The sequence below is a fragment of the Ambystoma mexicanum genome, chromosome 3q (assembly GCF_040938575.1).
Source record: "Ambystoma mexicanum isolate Mex_15411 chromosome 3q, UKY_AmexF1_1, whole genome shotgun sequence".
In the NCBI taxonomy this organism is placed as follows: domain Eukaryota; kingdom Metazoa; phylum Chordata; class Amphibia; order Caudata; family Ambystomatidae; genus Ambystoma; species Ambystoma mexicanum.
The window spans coordinates 1,230,883,542-1,230,903,630 of NC_090926.1; the positions used below are offsets into that span (position 1 = coordinate 1,230,883,542).

The window sequence follows — 20,089 nt, forward strand, 5'->3', positions numbered from 1 at the left end:
CACAGGTATTGTCATGCATGGATATACTCACACCTTGCGATCCCTGAGGTCCGCCGACCTTGAGTCTCCTCTATCTGCCTGCTTCCGCCCTCTGCGCCCAGTGTGCCGCCTGGGAGAGGCTGAAACTGGGCTCCTGCCAACCTCATCTTAGGTGCAAACTCAAACTACTCCTTGCAGGTGGACTCTGCTGTCCGGGGGAGCAAACGGCGAGGAGTCCTCGACCCTCCACCTGACACTGGGTATCTCAGCAGTGCCTCCAAATGTTCAAATAGACCCAAAGCTACCAATAAAAAGAAAGATACTCAATAATGGAGTAACTCCAAGTGCACGAGAAAACCCAGCCTTATTCCAAAACAAACAGCCACTGGGAGAGTGTTCAAAGGACAATCTCAAAATGGTGTTACAAACAACAGTTTTTAACTGGAAAATGTCACAATTGACGTTATTGTTAATACAATCACAACAAACTTATATTCTCATACTTTATTGGATGATAGAGTATAGGATATAGATTTATCTATAAGTGACCTCCATATAATTGATTGTTCTACAACTCATAAGCACTCCTAGGGTAAACCCTCTACAGATAATACATTTGAATACAATATGCCATTGGCTGGCATTCTACTGCTAGTTGATAAGAGAAACAGACTTTGATTGGTCGGTTGTTTTCTCATCCAAGCTCGAACACTTGGCACGGTACCAAGTTACGTGATGGGCAAGGAGAGATGGGTGATCCGGTTTAAAGAATGTAGTCACCTCTGTTCCTAGGCATGAGGTGTTAGCTACCAGCTTTGTTTGTAGCCTTGGCTGTCGTCTCTGTGTCTGGATGTGCTAAGGGAGTGTCAGGTGCACTATCTAATTGGGTCGGAAGGAATGGTCATTGTTGGGATCACGTGGTTGCAGACAACTGTTCGGAGCTCAAATTCATCTATCTATTGGATTTTCTGCTATTCTAACGTGTGTGTTCTTTCCTTCGGCAGCCACTTGGGGCACTGTATATTCATTCATTATGGGGTGAAGTGGCATGGTAGCCACTTGTTCAAGGGTATGTGTATTTCTCACTGCTACCAATTGAAACTAATTAACTGTAATAATTGTAGCTGTATGCCCTGAGAAACGTTATATGGTGTGGTTTCAGCTTGCTAAGCAGAATTCACCCGCAGCACATTGACCTTGGTGTCTGGGGCTCGTCTGAGCATTGTGAGGCCTGAGAACATGTTTCAAGTGATTTTTATGTTAGGCTGCAGTATTTTGGAATTGAGGTCTAGCAGAGTTTGCTCTAAGCAATGGAGGCACTTCTGTTCGTTCGCTGCCATGCTGTTTTCTTTGTGTCTTGCATATTAGCGATCTTCATGTGGTTCGCACATTAGTGTTCTTCATGTCTTTGTGCAAGTGTTCTTCATGTCTTTGTGCAAGTGTTCTTCATGTATACGTTTGATTTTTCCCTGCCTGTCCATGCAGCAAAATGCAATCTACCTGTCGCCCTGCTTAAGTCGCACAATCTATTCTACACCCAATGATAACTATGTGGCTCTTAGTGTTTTACTAACTGTTTACAGACCAGTTCTGAGCTTGTATCTTCGTGTATACTCAGGAATGGGTGGGGGCGTGATCCTACCTAGTGCAACTCTCATCTCCATTATTACAGTGACATGACATGGCATAACATGTCTCTGGTCTATTCTTGTTCCAGTCATTACTCTTTTGCTTCTTATAGGAATACTTTTCCTCTTTTAGCATTGATTGCTTTCTATTGAGCATTGTGGTAGAGACATTCCTTTATTCTATTACGAGAGAAGGGAGGGATTTGGTGGATAAGGTCAATAGACGCCATGTTTGGGATCCCCTGAAATGGTGTAGCGATGGGAAGAATGTTCATTGTGTGTGCACTTTCTTTGTCGAAAGTAGGGCTGTTTGAACATTTGTCTGATCTTCACAGCTGAGTAACATCCTCTCTCTCCATGGCAGGGATCCAAGGACAACTCCCCATCAAGAGAGAAACATCCCCACTCCACCAGTTCACCTCAGGTATGTTGTTATTATTAGGGTATGTTGCTATTATTAGGGTATGTTGTTATTATTAGGGTATGTTGTTATTATTAGGGTATGTTGCTATTATTAGGGTATGTTGTTATTAGTAGGGTATGTTGTTATTATTAGGATATGTTGCTATTATTAGGGTATGTTGTTATTATTAGGGTACTTATTGAGCACGGGCCTAGGTTTCAGAAGCAACAGAGCACCTTACAAGTCATAGGGAAAAGTACACAGTCAGGAAAGCAGAGATACAGGGAGCTAAACATGGGGCTGGAGGAGGGTGGGCAATTTGGCAGCAAGGGATCTACAATCAACCAGCGGAGGAAACATCGGGGGGGATTGCTCAGTATCAGGTTAGGGGGAGTGTGAAGGGTGTGGGGACCTGGGTGTTAGGGTGGAGCCATTCTTTGAAGAGGAGGATCTTGCGGTTCTTTATGAAATGTAGATGTGAAGGGGCGAATCTCATGTTGGCAGGGAGGAGTTCCAGAGCCTGGGCGCATTGACAGAGAAGGCCTGTCTTCTGTTTTTTCCTTCTTGTGCCGGTGGAGTTCAAGTCTGCACATGTCTTTACTTCTGGTGGATTGTAGGCTTCTGGAGATCCTCAGCCTCTCAGAGAGGTAACTTGGGGACTGTTTGTGATGCCTTCTCCTCCCAAGATCCCCCATGGCAGAGTTTGTATTTTGAAACTAGCCAGGTCATAGTTCAAGGGGTCAGGACAAGACCACTGTCCATAAGGCACTGTGAGGTGAACAAGTGCATCATGGCGCACCAAAAATATATCAGGGTTGTGAGCTGAAAGTGGGAATTGGGAGAGTTGAAATGAAATGTATCTGGGGTTTGGCAGGGATTTTTTTAAGTCATGAGAGGGTTACATTAACGGGCCCCCAGCTTCAAAAGGGTGACTGATGTTCTCACATGCCCGGTCCCAAATATTGAAACTCCACTCGAGCTGCTGTGCCCCCGGTAGTTTTAAAAAGTGCAGTATCTACTGCAGCACCACTGGGGAAGAGAGGTAGGAGACAAAATACCAAAATCAGACAATGCAACTGACTTCTCTTCTAACATATGTAAGGAGAAAAGGGATCTGGTTAGCCTCAGCTGTCTCCTCACCCTTGCCTCTCAGTACCTGCACACCTTTGCTTAGTGCTTGAAATCCTTTTTTCTCGGAGCTTTCTTACTCTTCTTTTATGGATAATATGTTGGATCTCTAGTAAGTATCCCATTGATATGACTGAGGAACTTCCCAAACTCAAGATCATAGCCCCTTAGTTGTCATTGTTGAATTTCTTCATTTGGAATTTTCCTGGTTTCAGTTTTTTTTCTTAAATAGATCTTTAACAAAAAAAAAAAGAAGTGCCCACTTTTCTTGGACCTTAAAGGATCTGAACTTTCCTAAATATTTCCAGTTTATCCTAGTTAGTTAGTTAGTTATTATGCGCTCCATAGAACCCGAAGGCTTAAGGGCGCAACAAACACAACAATTCACAACAACCGATATAGCAAGCAAGAATTCTACATGGGAGAAAAAAGAAAAAAAGGAGGGCAAATGTTCTTATTTAAATAACAATGTCTTAATCTTTTGCCTGAAGATTGCCGTAGAATTAATATCTCTCTCTATCCTCCCCTCCGGCCTGACTCACTCTGCAGGGCACACTCTGGATGTTCTGATCTCTAGAGACCTTCCCCTTTCTAGCCCTCTCACCACTCCTTTCTCCTGGAGTGATCACTTTCTCCTTTCCTCCCAGCTCACTCTCTCCACCCCCCAGGCCAAGCCAACTCCAGCACTGCCACTTACCTTAAAGGTTCTCCGACCCACAAAGCGTGTGTCAGTTGAGCCTTTTGTCGCCACTTTCTCACCCCTTTGGCTGACTCACACCCTGACACAGCCCTTTCTATGCTCCACTCTGCTATATCTGATACACTTGATGTTCTTGCCCCTATCATGAGAATCCGCTTGAAGCCCAAAGCTAAGTGCAACTCCTGGTACGACTCAGACCTCGTCACCCTTAAACGCAAGTGCAGGGTGGCTGAGAGGAAATGGCGTGCTTCCTGTACATCCTCTGACAAACTGGCCTGCTGTCTGCTCCAAAGGCAATACTGGCTCTCTGTCCTTAACAAGAAGAGAGCCCTCATCCAAGCCTGCATCTCTGAGGCATAAAACAACTCGGCCGAACTCTTTAAAAACTACAAGGAGCTGGCCAATCCTGCTGCAGTCTCTACCTCTCCTGTACCCTCACTGGCACTCTGCACGACCATGGCTTCTCATTTCATCTCTAAAACTTAGGACATGTCCTCTCTCTCTTCCTCCCTCTCCTCCCTCTTCTCCTCGGGCCCTTCTGTGGCCACCTCTCCTCCCTCCTTCTCTGCCTTTTCCCTGTTCTCCTCAGACGAGGTTTCTAGACAAGTCTGATCTATGAAAGTCTCATCAAAACAGGTTCTCCCCTGTTCCTCTAAAACCATCAAAGACCACATTGACACCCTGGCTCCTGCTTTGGCTGATTTCTGCAACTACTCCTTCACCACTGGAGTCTTCCGTTCCACTCTGAAGCATTGCCTTGTGCACCCTCTTCTTAAGAAACCCTCTGCTGAACCCTCCTGCCCTGCTAACTACCGCCCAAACTCCATCACTCCTTTCCTGGGCAAACCCCTGGAAAAGCTGGCCATCTCCCAGCTTAATCTTCACACTGAATTGGTTGGTTGTCTCCATGACCATTAGTCTGGCTTCAGAGCTGCCAGAAGCACGGAAACTGCTCTCCTGAACATCCGTGAAGGCCTGCTCTCCAACCCTGACTCCAATACCCCTTGTATCCTCATCTTACTTGATCTCTCTTCTGCATTTGACACGGTCAACCATGCCATCCTGCTCAACCATCTCTGTGATAACCTGGGTATAACCGATCAGCCCATTGCTTGGGTGACATCTTTCCTCTCTGATCGATCCTACCAGGTCCAACTTGGGTGCTTCCTCTCCTCTATCTCTATCTCTACCTGTGGTGTTCCCCAGGGGTCTAACCCCTCTCCCTGGCTGTTCAACCAATACTTGGCACTTCTTGCCCACCTCATTGCTGCTCTCTGCCCCAACTTTCAGTGCTATGCGGACGACACTCAGCTCCCTTCCGCCACCTCTTCTCCTCTCATCTCTGACTGTCTGTCCGCTATCCAGTAGTGGTGTGCTGCCAACGATCTCTGCCTCAATGTCAGTAAGACTGAGATTTTCCTCATCGGTCTACCTGCTCCCTCCTTTCCTGTCGCTCTCTGGCCGGCCTCTCTTGACCCTCTTCCTTCTCCCACCTGTGAGGCTACAAACCTTGGGGTCATCTTCGACTCCCCTCTCTCCTTCTCTCCTCACATCTCTGACATCTTTTTTTAAACTTTTATTTATTCAGCTCGGTAACACAGATACAGGTGAGTAGACATAAAGCATACAAGATTAAAGTCGGTCAGGTAGTATGAGTACACACAGTTTGTATAAACAAAGTATCAAGAGGAAAAAAAGGGGGGGTCGATACATACACATGTGAGGACCTATGGGGGGTCGGACCATACACAAATGAGGGAAAATAAAGAAAAGGGATCACAAGGTCAGCATGGGGGTGGGCTAGGTGAGGGGGGGAGGAGATACGGAATCCGAATCAGAGTCAGTGGCAGACATAAATAAGCGAAACTGCAGCCAGATATCTCTGGGCCTGGAACGGGTGGGTTGTTGTATCGCCCAGGCTTCCTCCGTGTCGGAGGCCCACGTCACTGCCCTGAGCCATTGTGCGTGGGTAGGGATGGAAGGCCTAAGCCAGCAAAGCAGAATTGTGCGCACAGCAAGTAGCATGCAGAGGCCGGCAAGTTTTCTGGAGTCACGGTGGAGGTCGGGGAAGTCATGGAACAAACATGTCATTGGGGATGGGGAAATGTGGAATTCAAGGATAGAGGACATAGTAGAGCACACTGAGGTCCAGAATTGAGCAAGTCAGGGGCAAGACCACAACATGTGGAGATAGTCAGCATTCTCACATGCATATCTAGGGCACCTGGGGGAGGAGTCGTTAAAAATATGATGTAGTCTGGCCGGAGTGTAGTGGTACCTGTGGAGCACCTTGAATTGAATTAATTTAAATCGGGAGTTGAAGGAGACATCCCGGGTGCGTGCGCACATATGAGCCCAGCGCTCATCAGTCACCTCAAGTCCAAGATCGATCTCCCACGAGCGCCGTAGTTTGGAAAATGTGGGGGGCAATCTGGATTGAAGAAGGGTGTATAATCTCGAGATTTTGCCCCTCAAGGGGGCGGGAGAGGTTAGTTCAGTAATTGCAGGTTCGTCGGGAGGCAGCGCTGGGAAGCATGTGTACTTGTGCTTGAGTACTCTACGGAGTGAGGAATATTGAAGCCAGACAGAAGGTCTCTGCCTGAGAGAAGCCGATCTCTGACATCTTTAAGAAGTCACACTACCAGTTGCACCTCCTCAGAGGTATTCTTCCTTTCCTCTCTTTTCCCTAGAAGCTCATTGTCTCCAGAGCTCTGGTTCTCTCTAGGCTGGACTACTGCAACAGCCTCTTTCTAAATCTGCCTGCTTCTACTCTCTGCCCTCTTCAACTCATCCAGAACAGGATTGCAAGACTTGTCCTTGGCCTCAAGCCCAGGGATTGTATCTCTCAGGACTGAAATTGCTGCACTGGCACCAAGTGGCTGCTTAGATTAAGTTCAAAACCCTCTGCATTGTCCACAAGGACTTCTGGGGCATGGGGCCTCAATACCTCCAATTCTCTAAATATCTTCCTTCTCGAGCTCTTCGCTCTTCCGCCTCCAACTCCCTCAGGGTCAGTCGCTTCTCTAAGCAACGAGTTGGTGGTAGACCTTTCTTCGTCTGGGTCCTCCCTCCGGAACAGCATCCCTGCCTCCCTGAAACTTGAGGAGAACCTCAAGACCTTCCTCTTTGCTTCTGCTTTCTCTCCTCCTCTCCCCTGCTGAACTCCCGATTGAAACTGCAACCCCTGCCCTTGGGGGCTGTTTCTGTATCCCTACAGTCCCCACCAGCTCTTGACACTTGATGTCTGCACTTACTCCTGTACTTGCCACTAGTTGGCTGCACATTTACCTATTGTTTTATTTATTCTTTACTGTTGATCCTATGTATTGCACTGTCCCCTCCCCCCCGCACTTACCCTCTCCCCCCTCCCGTGCACTTGCACAATCTCAATGTCACCTGGCCTAGTAAGATCGTTGTTTTTGTCTTCCCTCTGTTTGCCCTCCCTTGTCTCGTCGCGCCTTATAACACTTGTGTATAGGCACGTTATAAATGCCATATCATATCATGCATTAGGTGCCGCCAAAAAAAAAACACTTTTCATAACCTGAGTGAGATTGCACATTGAACAGTTAGATCTCAATGCCCTAACCTTAGATTAAGGCGTCAGAGCCTCTGCTAGGTATGAAGGGCCTGTGCCCTTGACACAACTGTGTGTTCAGTCTAAACTGAATCCTTGCTTCAATCGGTAATCAGTGCAGGTTATGTAGGGGAGGAGTGGTCCAAAAGACCCCCCTTGCCTACATCTCCACCCCAGGTGAGGGCCATGGCTCATCGGGCGTCCCCTCATTACCACCCGGGCCCAGGTGGTGGATGGCTCACCTGCTGAAGACATTGCCCACACGTAATAAATTTAGCTAGGCCTCAGAAACCATTTTGTCTAATAAAGATGGTGTGAGCGTAGCGCACTGTAGCGCGGCCCCCACCGTCGGAGAGTTTCAATTATCCCTGTCGCCGCAGCACCCTGGCAGATCCGCTGTGAGCACGTTCCCACGAACAGGACGGACATGAGCTAGCATAAGATACTAACACTGTAACATTTCACCGTCCGCAGTGTATCACTGCTCCCAGAATGACCCGGTCAGCGAGGCCTGGGTGATGGGAAGATCTGTAGAAGGGTCATCCGATGAAAGCAGAAAGGTACCCAAATATGAATGTCAAAAACCACTTTTAATACGTGTATCCTTTCTATACAACCACTTTTACTAAAGAAACCTGTAAAATTGTGTAATTATTGTACATGACACCAGCCATGAAGGACCCACACCCCTGCAGGGGTGTGCAAATGATAAAAGCATTCCGGGGGAGTATTCTTTATGTGTATTATTGAAAACCGCACACCCCGCGGTCCCGCGCCATAACTGAACTAATGCTGCTAGAGTACACAAGAAAACGAATGTAACCATGCAGGGGGCTCATGTGAAGGGTGTGCGAGAATGCACTCGTCACGCGTGTATGTCTAAGCCCCTTATATGCCACCACCGTCACATACGGTGGCGGGTCATTTTCTATGTACTCCACCAACCTCAATACTACCTCACTTACTGCAAATGTATATGCATATAGCTAAATACTGTAGTTGTTGAAACATAGTGTACGAATAAGGTGCTCAAGACTGGATATAATTGAAACGCCTCCAGCGAAGTGAAATGTATGTTTTCAAGTAATTCAAACAAATATTATAAAGTGTTCTAATGATTGTGATGTTTTCGCCTCCAAAAACCGGCAACACGCGAGGAAGATACCTTTGTAAATATGTGCAAGGCCATTTCCCCTCCCACCCTGCGGAGACTGCCAAACATGAGAGCAGAGGCCCGCGCCGCGCTGCCCCACCTCCCCCAACTAGACTGGAGCCGCTTCAAAGATGTGTAGCCCCCTCTGCAGCACCCAAGGCCACGGGCCGCCACCTGCATTATTTACAGCACAGCAGTAAACCTCTGCCTGAACCCACACTTCCAAAGGCGCCCCTTCGTAAACCCCACAACCCACCAGATCATCTTAGACTTATGGCCCTGTGCAATCAGGACACCCAACACTGTGGCAACACACAGCGGCACATTTATAACCACATCTAACGAGACAGGGAAGCTTGTACCGTCCGTCCCATGCCCTGAAGCTTAGCCCCTCAACCTATGGCTCCGGTCAACAGGACACTGGTAACCATGCCCTGACGAATGACCAATAGACCCCTCACAAGGTGCATTCCTCCTGTGTTGCATTAACCTGTAGAATAACCTATTGGAAGATTTACTAAAGAAGATAATATTGCAATGACTGAATGACTGCGGTGTGCATGGCCTAGGGCAAATAAGTCAGGAAAAGACATTCATCTCTGACACTGGCCGCGATGGCACAACAACACCGCCCGGATGAACTCTGCCAACCTGCCAGGCCCAGCCCAACCCACGAGGCTGACCAGTGACGTTCTCCAGCCACGGCCAACCACATCGCAGCAGCACTTATAGTTAGTCATCGCCACCCAATCCCATTGAACTTGTGCCCCCTATAGTATGTAGGTTCTGATGACGTTTTTTGTAATATACGCCTGTCTTTGCTATTGTCAGACAGAGCGCTCTCGGAGTTTGCAGAGTTCTTTGCATACCATATTCTGATTGATAAACTCCCATTTAAGCTCACCCGCACTCTGACTTGGCCTTATTCCCGACTTGGGAGAGTCCTTCATTGTCTCTCATTGCGGGGAGGATCGTGCTGGCTGGGGACGCTTGCCTTCAGTGGTGACCCCGAAAACGTGATTATTACTATTATTTTTTCCCGATCTAACATTACCGTCCCCTTTTGGCACGAGAATCTCCGGTCGAAAAGGGATACGCACGGTGAGCCGGCTCCGGGAGGCTGGCCGCCAACGGCGACCGGTACACTAAGAAGTGCGCACTCAAAAGAGAGAGGGTACGGGATCCCAGTTGAAAAATCCCCTTTGAGTACCGCTCGCCGGAGCCGGGGCTGACTGTTGAGCTGACGGCAACACTGCCTGGACGGACCCAGTTTCGGAGACTATCGGTTCAAGACGGGCACGTGAGTATTGAGTGCGAGCGATTGTAAAGGGAGTGGGGGAAGAAGTGTAGGACAGGGAACGAAGAGGGGGTACGCAGATCTACTAAGGATCATCCTAAAATTTCCTTGCTTTTTCTTTGCATATGGCCATTAGGATTAAGAGGTGAATAAGAGATAAAAGTGACGGGAACCTAGCTCCGAAAGGGGGTGGAAGGCGGTGCCGCATAGTGCTATCTTGACTAGTACTGGGAATATATGAAGAAGTAGAATATAAGATAAAAGTGTCCAGCAAAAGGGGGCACTGAGAATATATTAGTGACCGCTATTACTTCTTTCTTTTCTTTTCTTTAGGGTTAGGGGGAAAATAAAAGTGAGATTAGTACAAAACTTAGGGAGAAAGTAAGAGAGAGAGAGTCCTACCAGAAGAGGGAAGAGCAGACCAATATATATATATATGCGCATCCATATATCCGAATAAGACGGACAGGGACAGCCGGCTAGGGAGGAAAGGGAGGGCAACTTGAATTGTGAATAGAGTGTTACCGGGAGGTGTGTGCACCTCGTATGTGTCAGACGACAATTTGATGTTGTAAGTGTGTAAAATGGCTATAAATGTATAGAAATCGAATGGTCATGGTAAGTGTGACCGGATAGAACTTTTTTGAAGAGAAAAACGACAAGGTGGAGTGAGTGTGTACCTATTTGATTTCCGGGTTAATGTTGTCGAAATAATTGATGGTTTGCTCTTGTATGTGCCCCCAAAGAGAATAGAATAGAGACTGTGTACAGCCAGTTTTGTATTGCGCAGGCAGGGGGCAGAGCACAAAGGAGCCCATTATTGAATGTGAAGTAAAAGATGAAACCCATATTGGTAAGAGGTTTACATTGTAATTGTGGACACACAGAGAGAAACAAGTACTAGGAAAATACAAAGATGGGGGCCGAAACACCCTTATCACATATTTGTAAGAACCTACCAGGCTACGCGGAGCGAATTAAGAAATATCATGACCAATGGATAACCGAGTTGAAGGGAGAGGGGTTACCCCAGATATGGCCCGAGGGAGGGTCATTTGATAAAAGTGTTCTGGATATGGTGGCCACATGCATTTGTTTGAAGTACAAGGGGAAGCAGTTGCAAAATAGGAGAGAAGTATTAAATCTCTGGAGGTTATTTGAAGAGATACCACCGCCTAAAGCACCAGCAATAAATCCTGACCTACCATCCACCACAGACAATCCACTGATGATACAGAAAGATGCTAAAGAATTGTCAAATGTAGAGCCACCAATAGAGGTAATAAGTTTGTACCCGATACTAAACAAGCCTGTGCCCGCAGAAGGGTACAGTGACCCCACTTACGTGCCTCCCCCGACAACTACTACACCCCGCTGGCCCACGGCACCCCCGCCATATGAAAGTACAAGGGAGCGAGCCCAGGCAAGTACACAAAGGGTGGACATAGAGAAGCTCACAGATGATTTACAATCAAGACTCTCAATAGCAAAAGATGAGCTCTCAAGGATAAAAGACATATGTGAACAAACAGCACTTAATGCAGCTAGATCAGGGCGCACGTCTAGAGCGCCAGGTGAGAATAGAAAACTTGAAGACGGGTGGAAAAAAGGCAAGATACTGTTCAGAATTGAAGAAGAACCGACACGAATAATCGAAGTAGGGACACGAGAGGGAGATATTGATAATGAAGAAAGGCCTATGGGGGACAGAGAGGAATTACTATGTGATATAAGGGACGATTTAGAAGAAAGCGACAGGTTGAGCATGGCAATGGGAGGGGGAAGCGAAGGGGGGGATGGTACATGTTCAATGAGAACACTGGATGATGAGTGGACGGGGCGATTAAGGAACAGGGTGGGGAAAATGGCATCACTGGGGACCTCAGCAGCCAAAACGGGTCCAGATGCAACGACAAAAGGAAGGCTACAGCTCCCATTGATACATAGGGGAGGAGGGAGGCCGAATTATATCCCATGGGCTCAGATGGATAAAGCCAATTTATTAAAGCTATTGCCCCCGTTATCAGGAGGGGCAAGTAAGTGGATATACGCCTTTGAGAAGCACACTGCCGGGGTACCCCTAGCAATAGGAGATGTGAAGAGCTTGCTTGTATCGGCAGTGGGGGATCAGGCTGAGAGAGTATGGGTCAAGGCCGGTTTCCCGGGAGTAACATTAGACTGTGACCGCCATGACGTAGCCTCCTTTAACACAGTGCGTGCAAGGGTGTGGGATGCCTTGCGAGAAACGTTTCCAGACACGCCAGACTTACAGTCAGTAATGCAGTGTACAATGAATGATGGGGAGGAGGCTATGGATTACATTTTTCGGGTCCAAGAGATGTGGAGAGCAGAAACGGGCACGCCCTGGTATCAATCGACATCTTTATTTTATTTCATTATAAAAAGAGGGCTCCCCAAAGAAGTGCAAAAGGCGCTCGACAAGATAGCTGGTATTGAAGCGAAGGGATGGCCTGAAATTCAGCGTATAATAGTACACCATTGTAAGAGAATAAAGGAAAGGGAGAAGGAGGTGGCACAGAAGAGATTGGCAGACGAAGCAAAACTAGTGCAGACAAAGTTGGTGAAGGTCGCAGCGGCTGTAGCCGCACTCCCCCACAGCAGGGAGGGAGACGAGGAGGAGGAGGGGCTGATAGCAATACAAGGAAGGGTGGCAACTAATTGGGTTGGAGCAGGACAGCGGCAGTGGAATGAGCAGGAGCAAGGCGGAGGTCTGCAGTGGCAAGAGTGGACCCCTCGAGGGGGACGAGGTGGGTACAGGGGCCGAAGAGGAGGTGGACCGGGGTACGGAGGAATGGGAGGAAATGGATGGCAGGGCCCTAGAGGTGCACAAGGGAGTTGCTGGAACTGCGGAAGATGGGGGCATTACTCTAGGGAGTGCAGAGCCAGACCCAACAACGGGTTCCAAGAGGTAGAACAATATGGCCACCCCCACCCGGGGAGCCCATATGGCCTTCCAATGGGACAACAACAACTGAGAAACCCAGGCAAGGGAATAATGAGCAGCAACAGGGGCACCAGTATAGAACACAGAACCACCCACAAAATAATGACAATATGCAGTACACGCCAGGCAACCCTTTCGCGATAACAGCAAACGGGGCCCCCGCACCTGCACCCTACAACGGCATGTCAGTGGTTTCAGGAAATGTCTTTAATCAGGGGGGGGCGATGAGACACCCCGCATAGGACAGCCCACAGAGAACACTTGCGTGTCCAGTTCTATCTACAACCTACAATGCAGCAGAGGAACCATTGGTAGGGGCGCAGATAGGAGACAAGCAGTTCATATTCATGGTTGATTCGGGAGCGGAGAAATCATGTATCCGGGAGGGCCGGTTCCCGTTATCTAACAGGAAGTTAGAGACGCAGGGGTTCTCTGGGGCTGTAATTGAAGTTCCTTACACAGAAGCATTGGATGTAACAGTGGGGGGTAAAACTGTAAAGACACCCTTACTGTATTATGAACACTCACCAATAAATTTATTAGGGAGGGATCTCCTGAGTAAACTTAACATGACCATATCATTTACCGAGAGAGGAATAGTGTGTTCTACACCCGGGATATGCCCCTTGCGTGCAATGTTGGTAGTGCAAGCCTACACAACCACACAAGAAGTACGAGGGTTGCCGGAAAATGAGGAAATGTTTATTGAAGGGCTAAAGACATTGGCCCTCATAATTCCAGAGCTAAGAAGAATTGACTGGAGGATTCCAGCGGAGTTCCTCTTCCGCCCCATAGTGTGCCCCGACACAGCACCAGGATCAGTGGTATCATTAGACTTGCACGCTGTACAGGTATCAGCGAAAAGGATCGCTGTGATTGGAGTGGATAGGGAAGGATGTGAGTGGCGTACAGTGCTGTGTACAAATGCCAACATCGCCCTAAGAGAGTTAACAGATGAGGATCTCTTTTCAGACACGGAAGGGGATGGTGAAATAGTAATGGAAATAGCGATGCCCTGTGACATTTTGATTCAAGCCAGGGAAACCCCCGTCCAATTGATGGCAGTGGTAGGAGCACCGCCGTCATTTTTTGATGACGACATGAGGCTCGTACCAAATAATTTATGGACAACAGGCCCCCATGATGTAGGGCTGTTGCATGGAGTACAACCTGTGGTAATAAAGCTAAAGCAAGGAGCAATTTTACCCCGAGTGAAACAGTATCCATTGTCCCGTGAGGCTGAAGAAGGGATAAAAGAGACAGTAAATGCACTACTAGCACAAGGGATAATAGTGCCTTCAACCTCCCCATGTAACACATGTATTTATCCAATCAAAAAAGCAAAAGGAGGGTCTTGGAGGATGATACAGGACTTACGCCCCCTAAATGATGTAATTCAGAAAGAGTTCCCTTTGGTCCCGAACCCTGCATCAATATTATGCAGCATCCCGAAACTGGCATCACACTTCACAGTAGTAGACTTGAAAAACGCATTTTTCTCAATACCCCTGGCTGAAGAGAGTAGATACCTGACAGCATTCACACTGGGGGGAAAAAGATATGAACACTGCAGACTACCACAGGGATACTGTGAGAGCCCGAGCATATTCAACCGCATATTGCATGAAGACTTGGGAAACCTATCAGTTGTGAGTACAATCATTCAGTACGTAGACGATTTACTAGTGTGTGCACAAGATGAAGAAACATGTAGAAAGGATTCAACAACGCTCCTGACTCTATTGGCCAATAAGGGGTACAAGGTAGACAAGGAAAAGCTACAGTACTGTCTGACAGAGGTCTTATACTTGGGACAGCTGATATCAAAATATGGAAAAAGAATAATCCCCGACAGGGTAGAAGCAATAAGATCAGTAGCAGAACCCACAACAGTGAAAGAGATGCAGAAATTCTTGGGAATGTGCAACTATTGCCGAGCATGGATATTAGATTATGCAGCATACACGAGACCCCTACTACAAGCACTCAAAGAAGCACAACAGGAAAATAAAAAGATCGAATGGTCAGAAGAAATGAGCACGTCATTAAAATCATTAAAAAGGTTAATTTCAAGCGCTCCAGTGCTAACCAACCCTGATTATGGACGCAAATTTTACCTATTCTCACACTGCAAGGGAACACTCATGACAGCTGTTCTGACACAAAAGACGTCCCTAGGACACAAGCCTTTGGCTTACTATAGTGGTACTTTGGATGCCGTAATGCAAGGCCATTTCGCGTGCGAGCAATCACTCGCTGCAGCCGCGTTCGCGATTGAGAAAAGTGCCACAATAGTAATGGGTTGCCCTGTAACATTGTTTGTGGAACATTCATTATTTGCAATACTTGAGAGGTCAAAAAGTACACTGACAACACAGCGGGCAACAGCTTATGAAATCATATTGTCCAGCACCAACATCCATGTGGTGAGATGCAAAACAGTAAACCCCGCGACATTCATTACAGAAGCATGCACACTAGAGGACATGCAGGACCACGATTGCGCAACCTACACAGGAGAAAGAGGGGAGGACACAGTGGTGTGTGAGAACGCTCTGAGCGAGGGGGAAGTGTACTTCGTGGATGGGTCTGCATCGATTGATGTGGACACGGGAGAAAAGCATGTTGGTATGGCAGTGGTGAGGTTAGAAGACGGTGAGTATGAAACATTAGTACAGTACCGCCTCCCATCACATTACTCCCATCACATTACTTAGCAGCAGAACTGATTGCGCTCATAGAAGCACTACATGCAGCAAAGGGTTGCGCAGTGACAATATAAACAGACTCAGCTTACATGACGACGACAGTACATGGAGGTCTAGCGAGATGGGGGCGGAGGGGATTTCGACGGGCAGACGGAACACCAGCACAGCATGCAGAATTGTTGAAAGAGTTAATTGAGGCCCTACAAAACCCTACTGCAGTAGCAATAGTTAAGTGCCGAGCACATACATCCAACACAGACGTTGTGTCTTTGGGGAACGCGGCAGCGGACGCTGCCGCCAAGGAGGCTTCCTATTTTCAGAAATATGAAGCAGGTGAGTACATGCTGCAGCACAAGACAAACGAAGAGCCCCCAGAAGGGTACAACATGATGCCCATATCACAAATACTAGAATTACAGGAAGGAGCTAGTGCAGACGAAAAATTGATGTGGACAAAACAAGGGTGCAGCAAGTCGGGAACAGACTTACTGTGGCGGCAAAATACCTCAGGAAAAGTGGTAATGCCAATCAAGTTACTAGAAATTGCGTTTCAACAATTACACTTCCCTGCACATAATACCAAAGAGCACATTGCAGCAGAAATACAGGAAGAATGGTTTGTGCCCTGTCTCCAGGAGCACGTATCTCGATTAGCAATGGAATGCACAACATGTCAGATCTACGATTCAGGAATGACATTACGCACGCTCCGGGGAACAATTCCTAAACCCATTGGCCCATTCAGAGAGCTGCATATTGATTACGCGGACATGGGGGAAAGGTGTAATGGCGCACGGTACATGATCGTGGTTGTATGCCCATTCTCAAGGTGGGTGGAAGCAGGGCCATGTGCACGACCTGATGTCAAAAGCGCTGCAAAGTTCCTAGTGAGGGAAGTGTTCCCGCGCTGGGGAATTTGTGACGTGATTCGCTCAGACAACGGCACTCACTTTGTGAATGAACTTTTCAAGGAAGTCACTACATTATTGGGAATAAAACATTAATTGTGTTCGATTTATCATCCTCAAAGTAATGGCGTAGTGGAAAAGATGAACGGACTGTTAAAGGGCAGGTTATCAAAACTATGCTTTTCATTGAAGAAGAATTGGATCTACTGTATGCCCCTTGCGCTATTTGAACTGAGAAATCAGCCAAGTAAAGATCACCATTTGTCCCCGCACGAAATCGTGACTGGGAAACGAATGCACACAGCACACTCTCCACTGCGCGAACACTCAGATGCACACAGGAGCGCCGCGATATTGGGAGAAGAATTCACAGACTATTTGAAAAAATTAACAAGGGCAGCGCGCGCAATATCAAAGCAGCTCTCCCCACCCTTCACTAGAGAGGAGGGAAACATAACAGGGTCTGTCACAGAGCCTGAGCAACAGCTATAGCTGATGCCGGGCGAATTAATTTATGTCAGGAGTTTTGTGCGTCGATGGAATGCTCCACGGTTCCACGGCCCATACGAGGTAGTGTTCTGCACGCCCATAGCTGTAAAAGTAAAGGGCTTGAGGTACTGGGTACACTTGACAGATGTACGAAAAGCATATAGTAATGTGCAAGAGGAGGTAGATGAGGAGGCACAGACAACAGCAACCGATGCAACTGAACAGAATGTCTGAATATTAACTTGTGTATGTGCGTCAGCAATGAACGTGAATGGGAAAGTGACTGATAAAGTATACCTGCATTCTCTTTTTATATATTACTGAAAAGAAAAAAAAAAAAAAGATTTTTTTTTTTGGGACTTATATGTAATTAATGAAGTGATCAAATTATGACATGTTTACACCCTTGTCTGTGAATACCCTTCCCTACAACCCTATCCGCTTCCATTACCCGTCAATATATATTGGCACTAATGGTGCCAACAAAAATGTTTACATGCATGCACTTAATGCACTTTTATATCTCAAACAGGAACTACCATGGCATCTAACAGGCAGCCTGCAACGGATAGAATTAGTAGAATGAGAGAATTATTAAATGAGAGATGCAGATATTCGTATGAGTGCGGATTATCTGTGTGCATTACGATGTTTTTTATGCTAATGTTTGGTCTGGTTACATATTGGTTTGTAGCGTTCATCTCTATCGAGATGAACGAGGGGGGAGGGATTAACAGCACTGGGATTAACAACACCACTGGGACCAATGTAACTGCAAGTGTCAATATGAGGGATGGTGATTTTCTGGTATGGGACGGAACTAAACTTGTATGGGGTTATCACACCACACCCTCCAATGCTGTCATATCAGAAAAGAAAGAGCCACAGGGTGGAATGCAAAACAACACAGTGTCTCCACCAGTGATGTACAGGTATAATGCTCGCAGTTTAAATGACCGAAACCCGTCTGCCATATCGTGGTTGTATGATACCCCCACCAGTCAACCTGCCCCCATCTTAAAAAACAACCTGCAAGATAAACTCAGGGACGAAAAGGAGAAGATGCTAGCAGCACACGAAATCCTATATGATGAATGGGCCAAGGGGGGCGGGAATGAGAAAGGGGGGTCTATTTTGTCCCTCGCCCAGGAGGCTGGGAAGTACATGAGGAACAAGATTAACAGACGGAAAAGGGAAACCGGGAGGAGGAAGTATGATGAGTACTATGGGTTAGGATTAGATAAAATGGAAGACCCACGACACCCCCACCAGACAAATAAGTGGTATGCAGATATGAGTGCCACCGCGAAACAAACAACAAATGAGAGCTGTTATGTCTGCTCCCTCATTCCTCATGCTTCAGGTACACCCAAAGTATTGCTACCCAAAGAGTTGCCAATTATAGATGCCCAATGTCTCCTTCATCTCACGTTATGCAGGATTAAGAACACCTTCCAGGCACATGAAGTTACTTTTAAAATGCTGCAGAACGAGAAAACTTGCTACCCAAAAACGGCAGGGGTGGTATGTCTGGAGGAACCATTTTTTGTAATACAAGGGACACTTTTTTCAGACAACAAGTGGAAGGATGAAGAAGTAATGTGTAAAGCTGAAGCACTGAGAGGTGTGGCACCAGAGAAACTGCAGTGGATAGAAGAAACATGCACACCAGTATGGAAGGAACACATTTCAAAACTAACTTGGGTAACCGCCATTGAAAAACCCTTCAAACTACAGAGCGAAATAGACTATGAACTATGTTTCAAAGGAGAGGGGAACACCTCCATGGGAACAAACAAGAACTGTAACAAGACCCTCACCATCCCAGATCTGAGAAAAGGGACAGCGGCCCTAATGGACACGCACTGGGTATGCGGCAATCAGGCATACCTGCACCTTCCCCCGTCATGGAGTGGCAGCTGCTCAATGGCCACTCTGCACTCAGCCCTAATGGTAATACCAGAAAGCCACATCGATGGAAGCAAAAGGACGCAGGAACGCATACAACAGAGTGCAGCCCAGCCGACTGCGGAGTCACAAATGTATGTCCTGTCTTCCGGAAACAAGGGAGAGGTGCTGACCCGTAACAGACGAGCATCAAACTACATATCAAAGGCATCATCAGAACTGTTGGCTCAGATCCCAGACAGATATCGATTATTCAGCTCAGCAGAAACATTCTTTGCCTCACTCATCTCAGGTGTCCAAGCAAGGGCAAACGCAAAATGGCTCCAGATAACACGTTGGGAACTGATTCAGCTGGCCAATGACACTGAAGAAGGGTTCAACGTAATAAAAGTGGAACTAAGGGCTTTACGGCTGATGACAATGCAAAACAGGTATGTCTTGGACCTGTTGACGGCGATGGATGGAGGTGTTTGCCGAAAAATTGAAAGTGCCTGTTGCACTTTCGTACCTTCCGAAGATGCAGAAAACGGCTCCCTGTCCCATGTGATCGAAGCAGTACACAACCTAGGAGAAAAAATGAAAATGGAAGGTGGAGCAGAAGACAGTACGTGGTTCGATAACATTTTCTCCTGGGTCCCCTCATGGCTTGGAACAACTGTGAAATTTTTGATGCCAGCTGTGGTGTTCCTCCTTTTTATTTTTTGCCTGTGCCAGGTGGGTCTTCGATGTTGTGCTAACGCAGTACCTAATGGTGCAATGATGATGGTGACAATGGGCAACACCCGTGGGACAATGCATAACATGCAGGAAGTGCAGGTACAAACAGGAACAGATAACACACCAAGATATCAGCTGGTGCCTATCTATCACGACAAAGATATCGTAGATAAAGCATGGCACACCACCATTAGAGAGCCCCGTGTACTAGATTGGTACCAAGAGGTGTGGGTAGATCTGGCGGGAGATGGCAGATGTATATACCTGACTTGTACCCCAGATGAATATGCCAGAAGAGGGGAAAGCTTACGGGGGGTGTGTAGAGCATGGATGCCCATAAAAGGCACACCTGCATGGGATGAGGCAGTGATGGACGAAGCAGAATGCAGAAGGCTGGAGGACTTAAAGTATTCGTTACTTAAGTAACGAAAGGGGGGAAATGTAGGGGGGGAGTGGTCCAAAAGACCCCCCTTGCCTACATCTCCACCCCAGGTGAGGGCCATGGCTCATCGGGCGTCCCCTCCTTACC

General features: G+C 47.3%; 1 protein-coding gene across 1 annotated transcript in view; it reads left to right on the forward strand.

The window, feature by feature from the left end:
* LOC138581981 (coiled-coil domain-containing protein 159-like) overlaps window positions 1–20,089 on the forward strand; it is a 461,570-nt gene that overhangs the window by 185,217 nt on the left and 256,264 nt on the right. Inside the window, exon 3 of the mRNA XM_069652881.1 lies at window positions 1,972–2,031. Within this exon, the coding sequence (XP_069508982.1) occupies window positions 1,972–2,031 (60 nt within the window). The remainder of the gene's footprint in view (window positions 1–1,971; window positions 2,032–20,089) is intronic.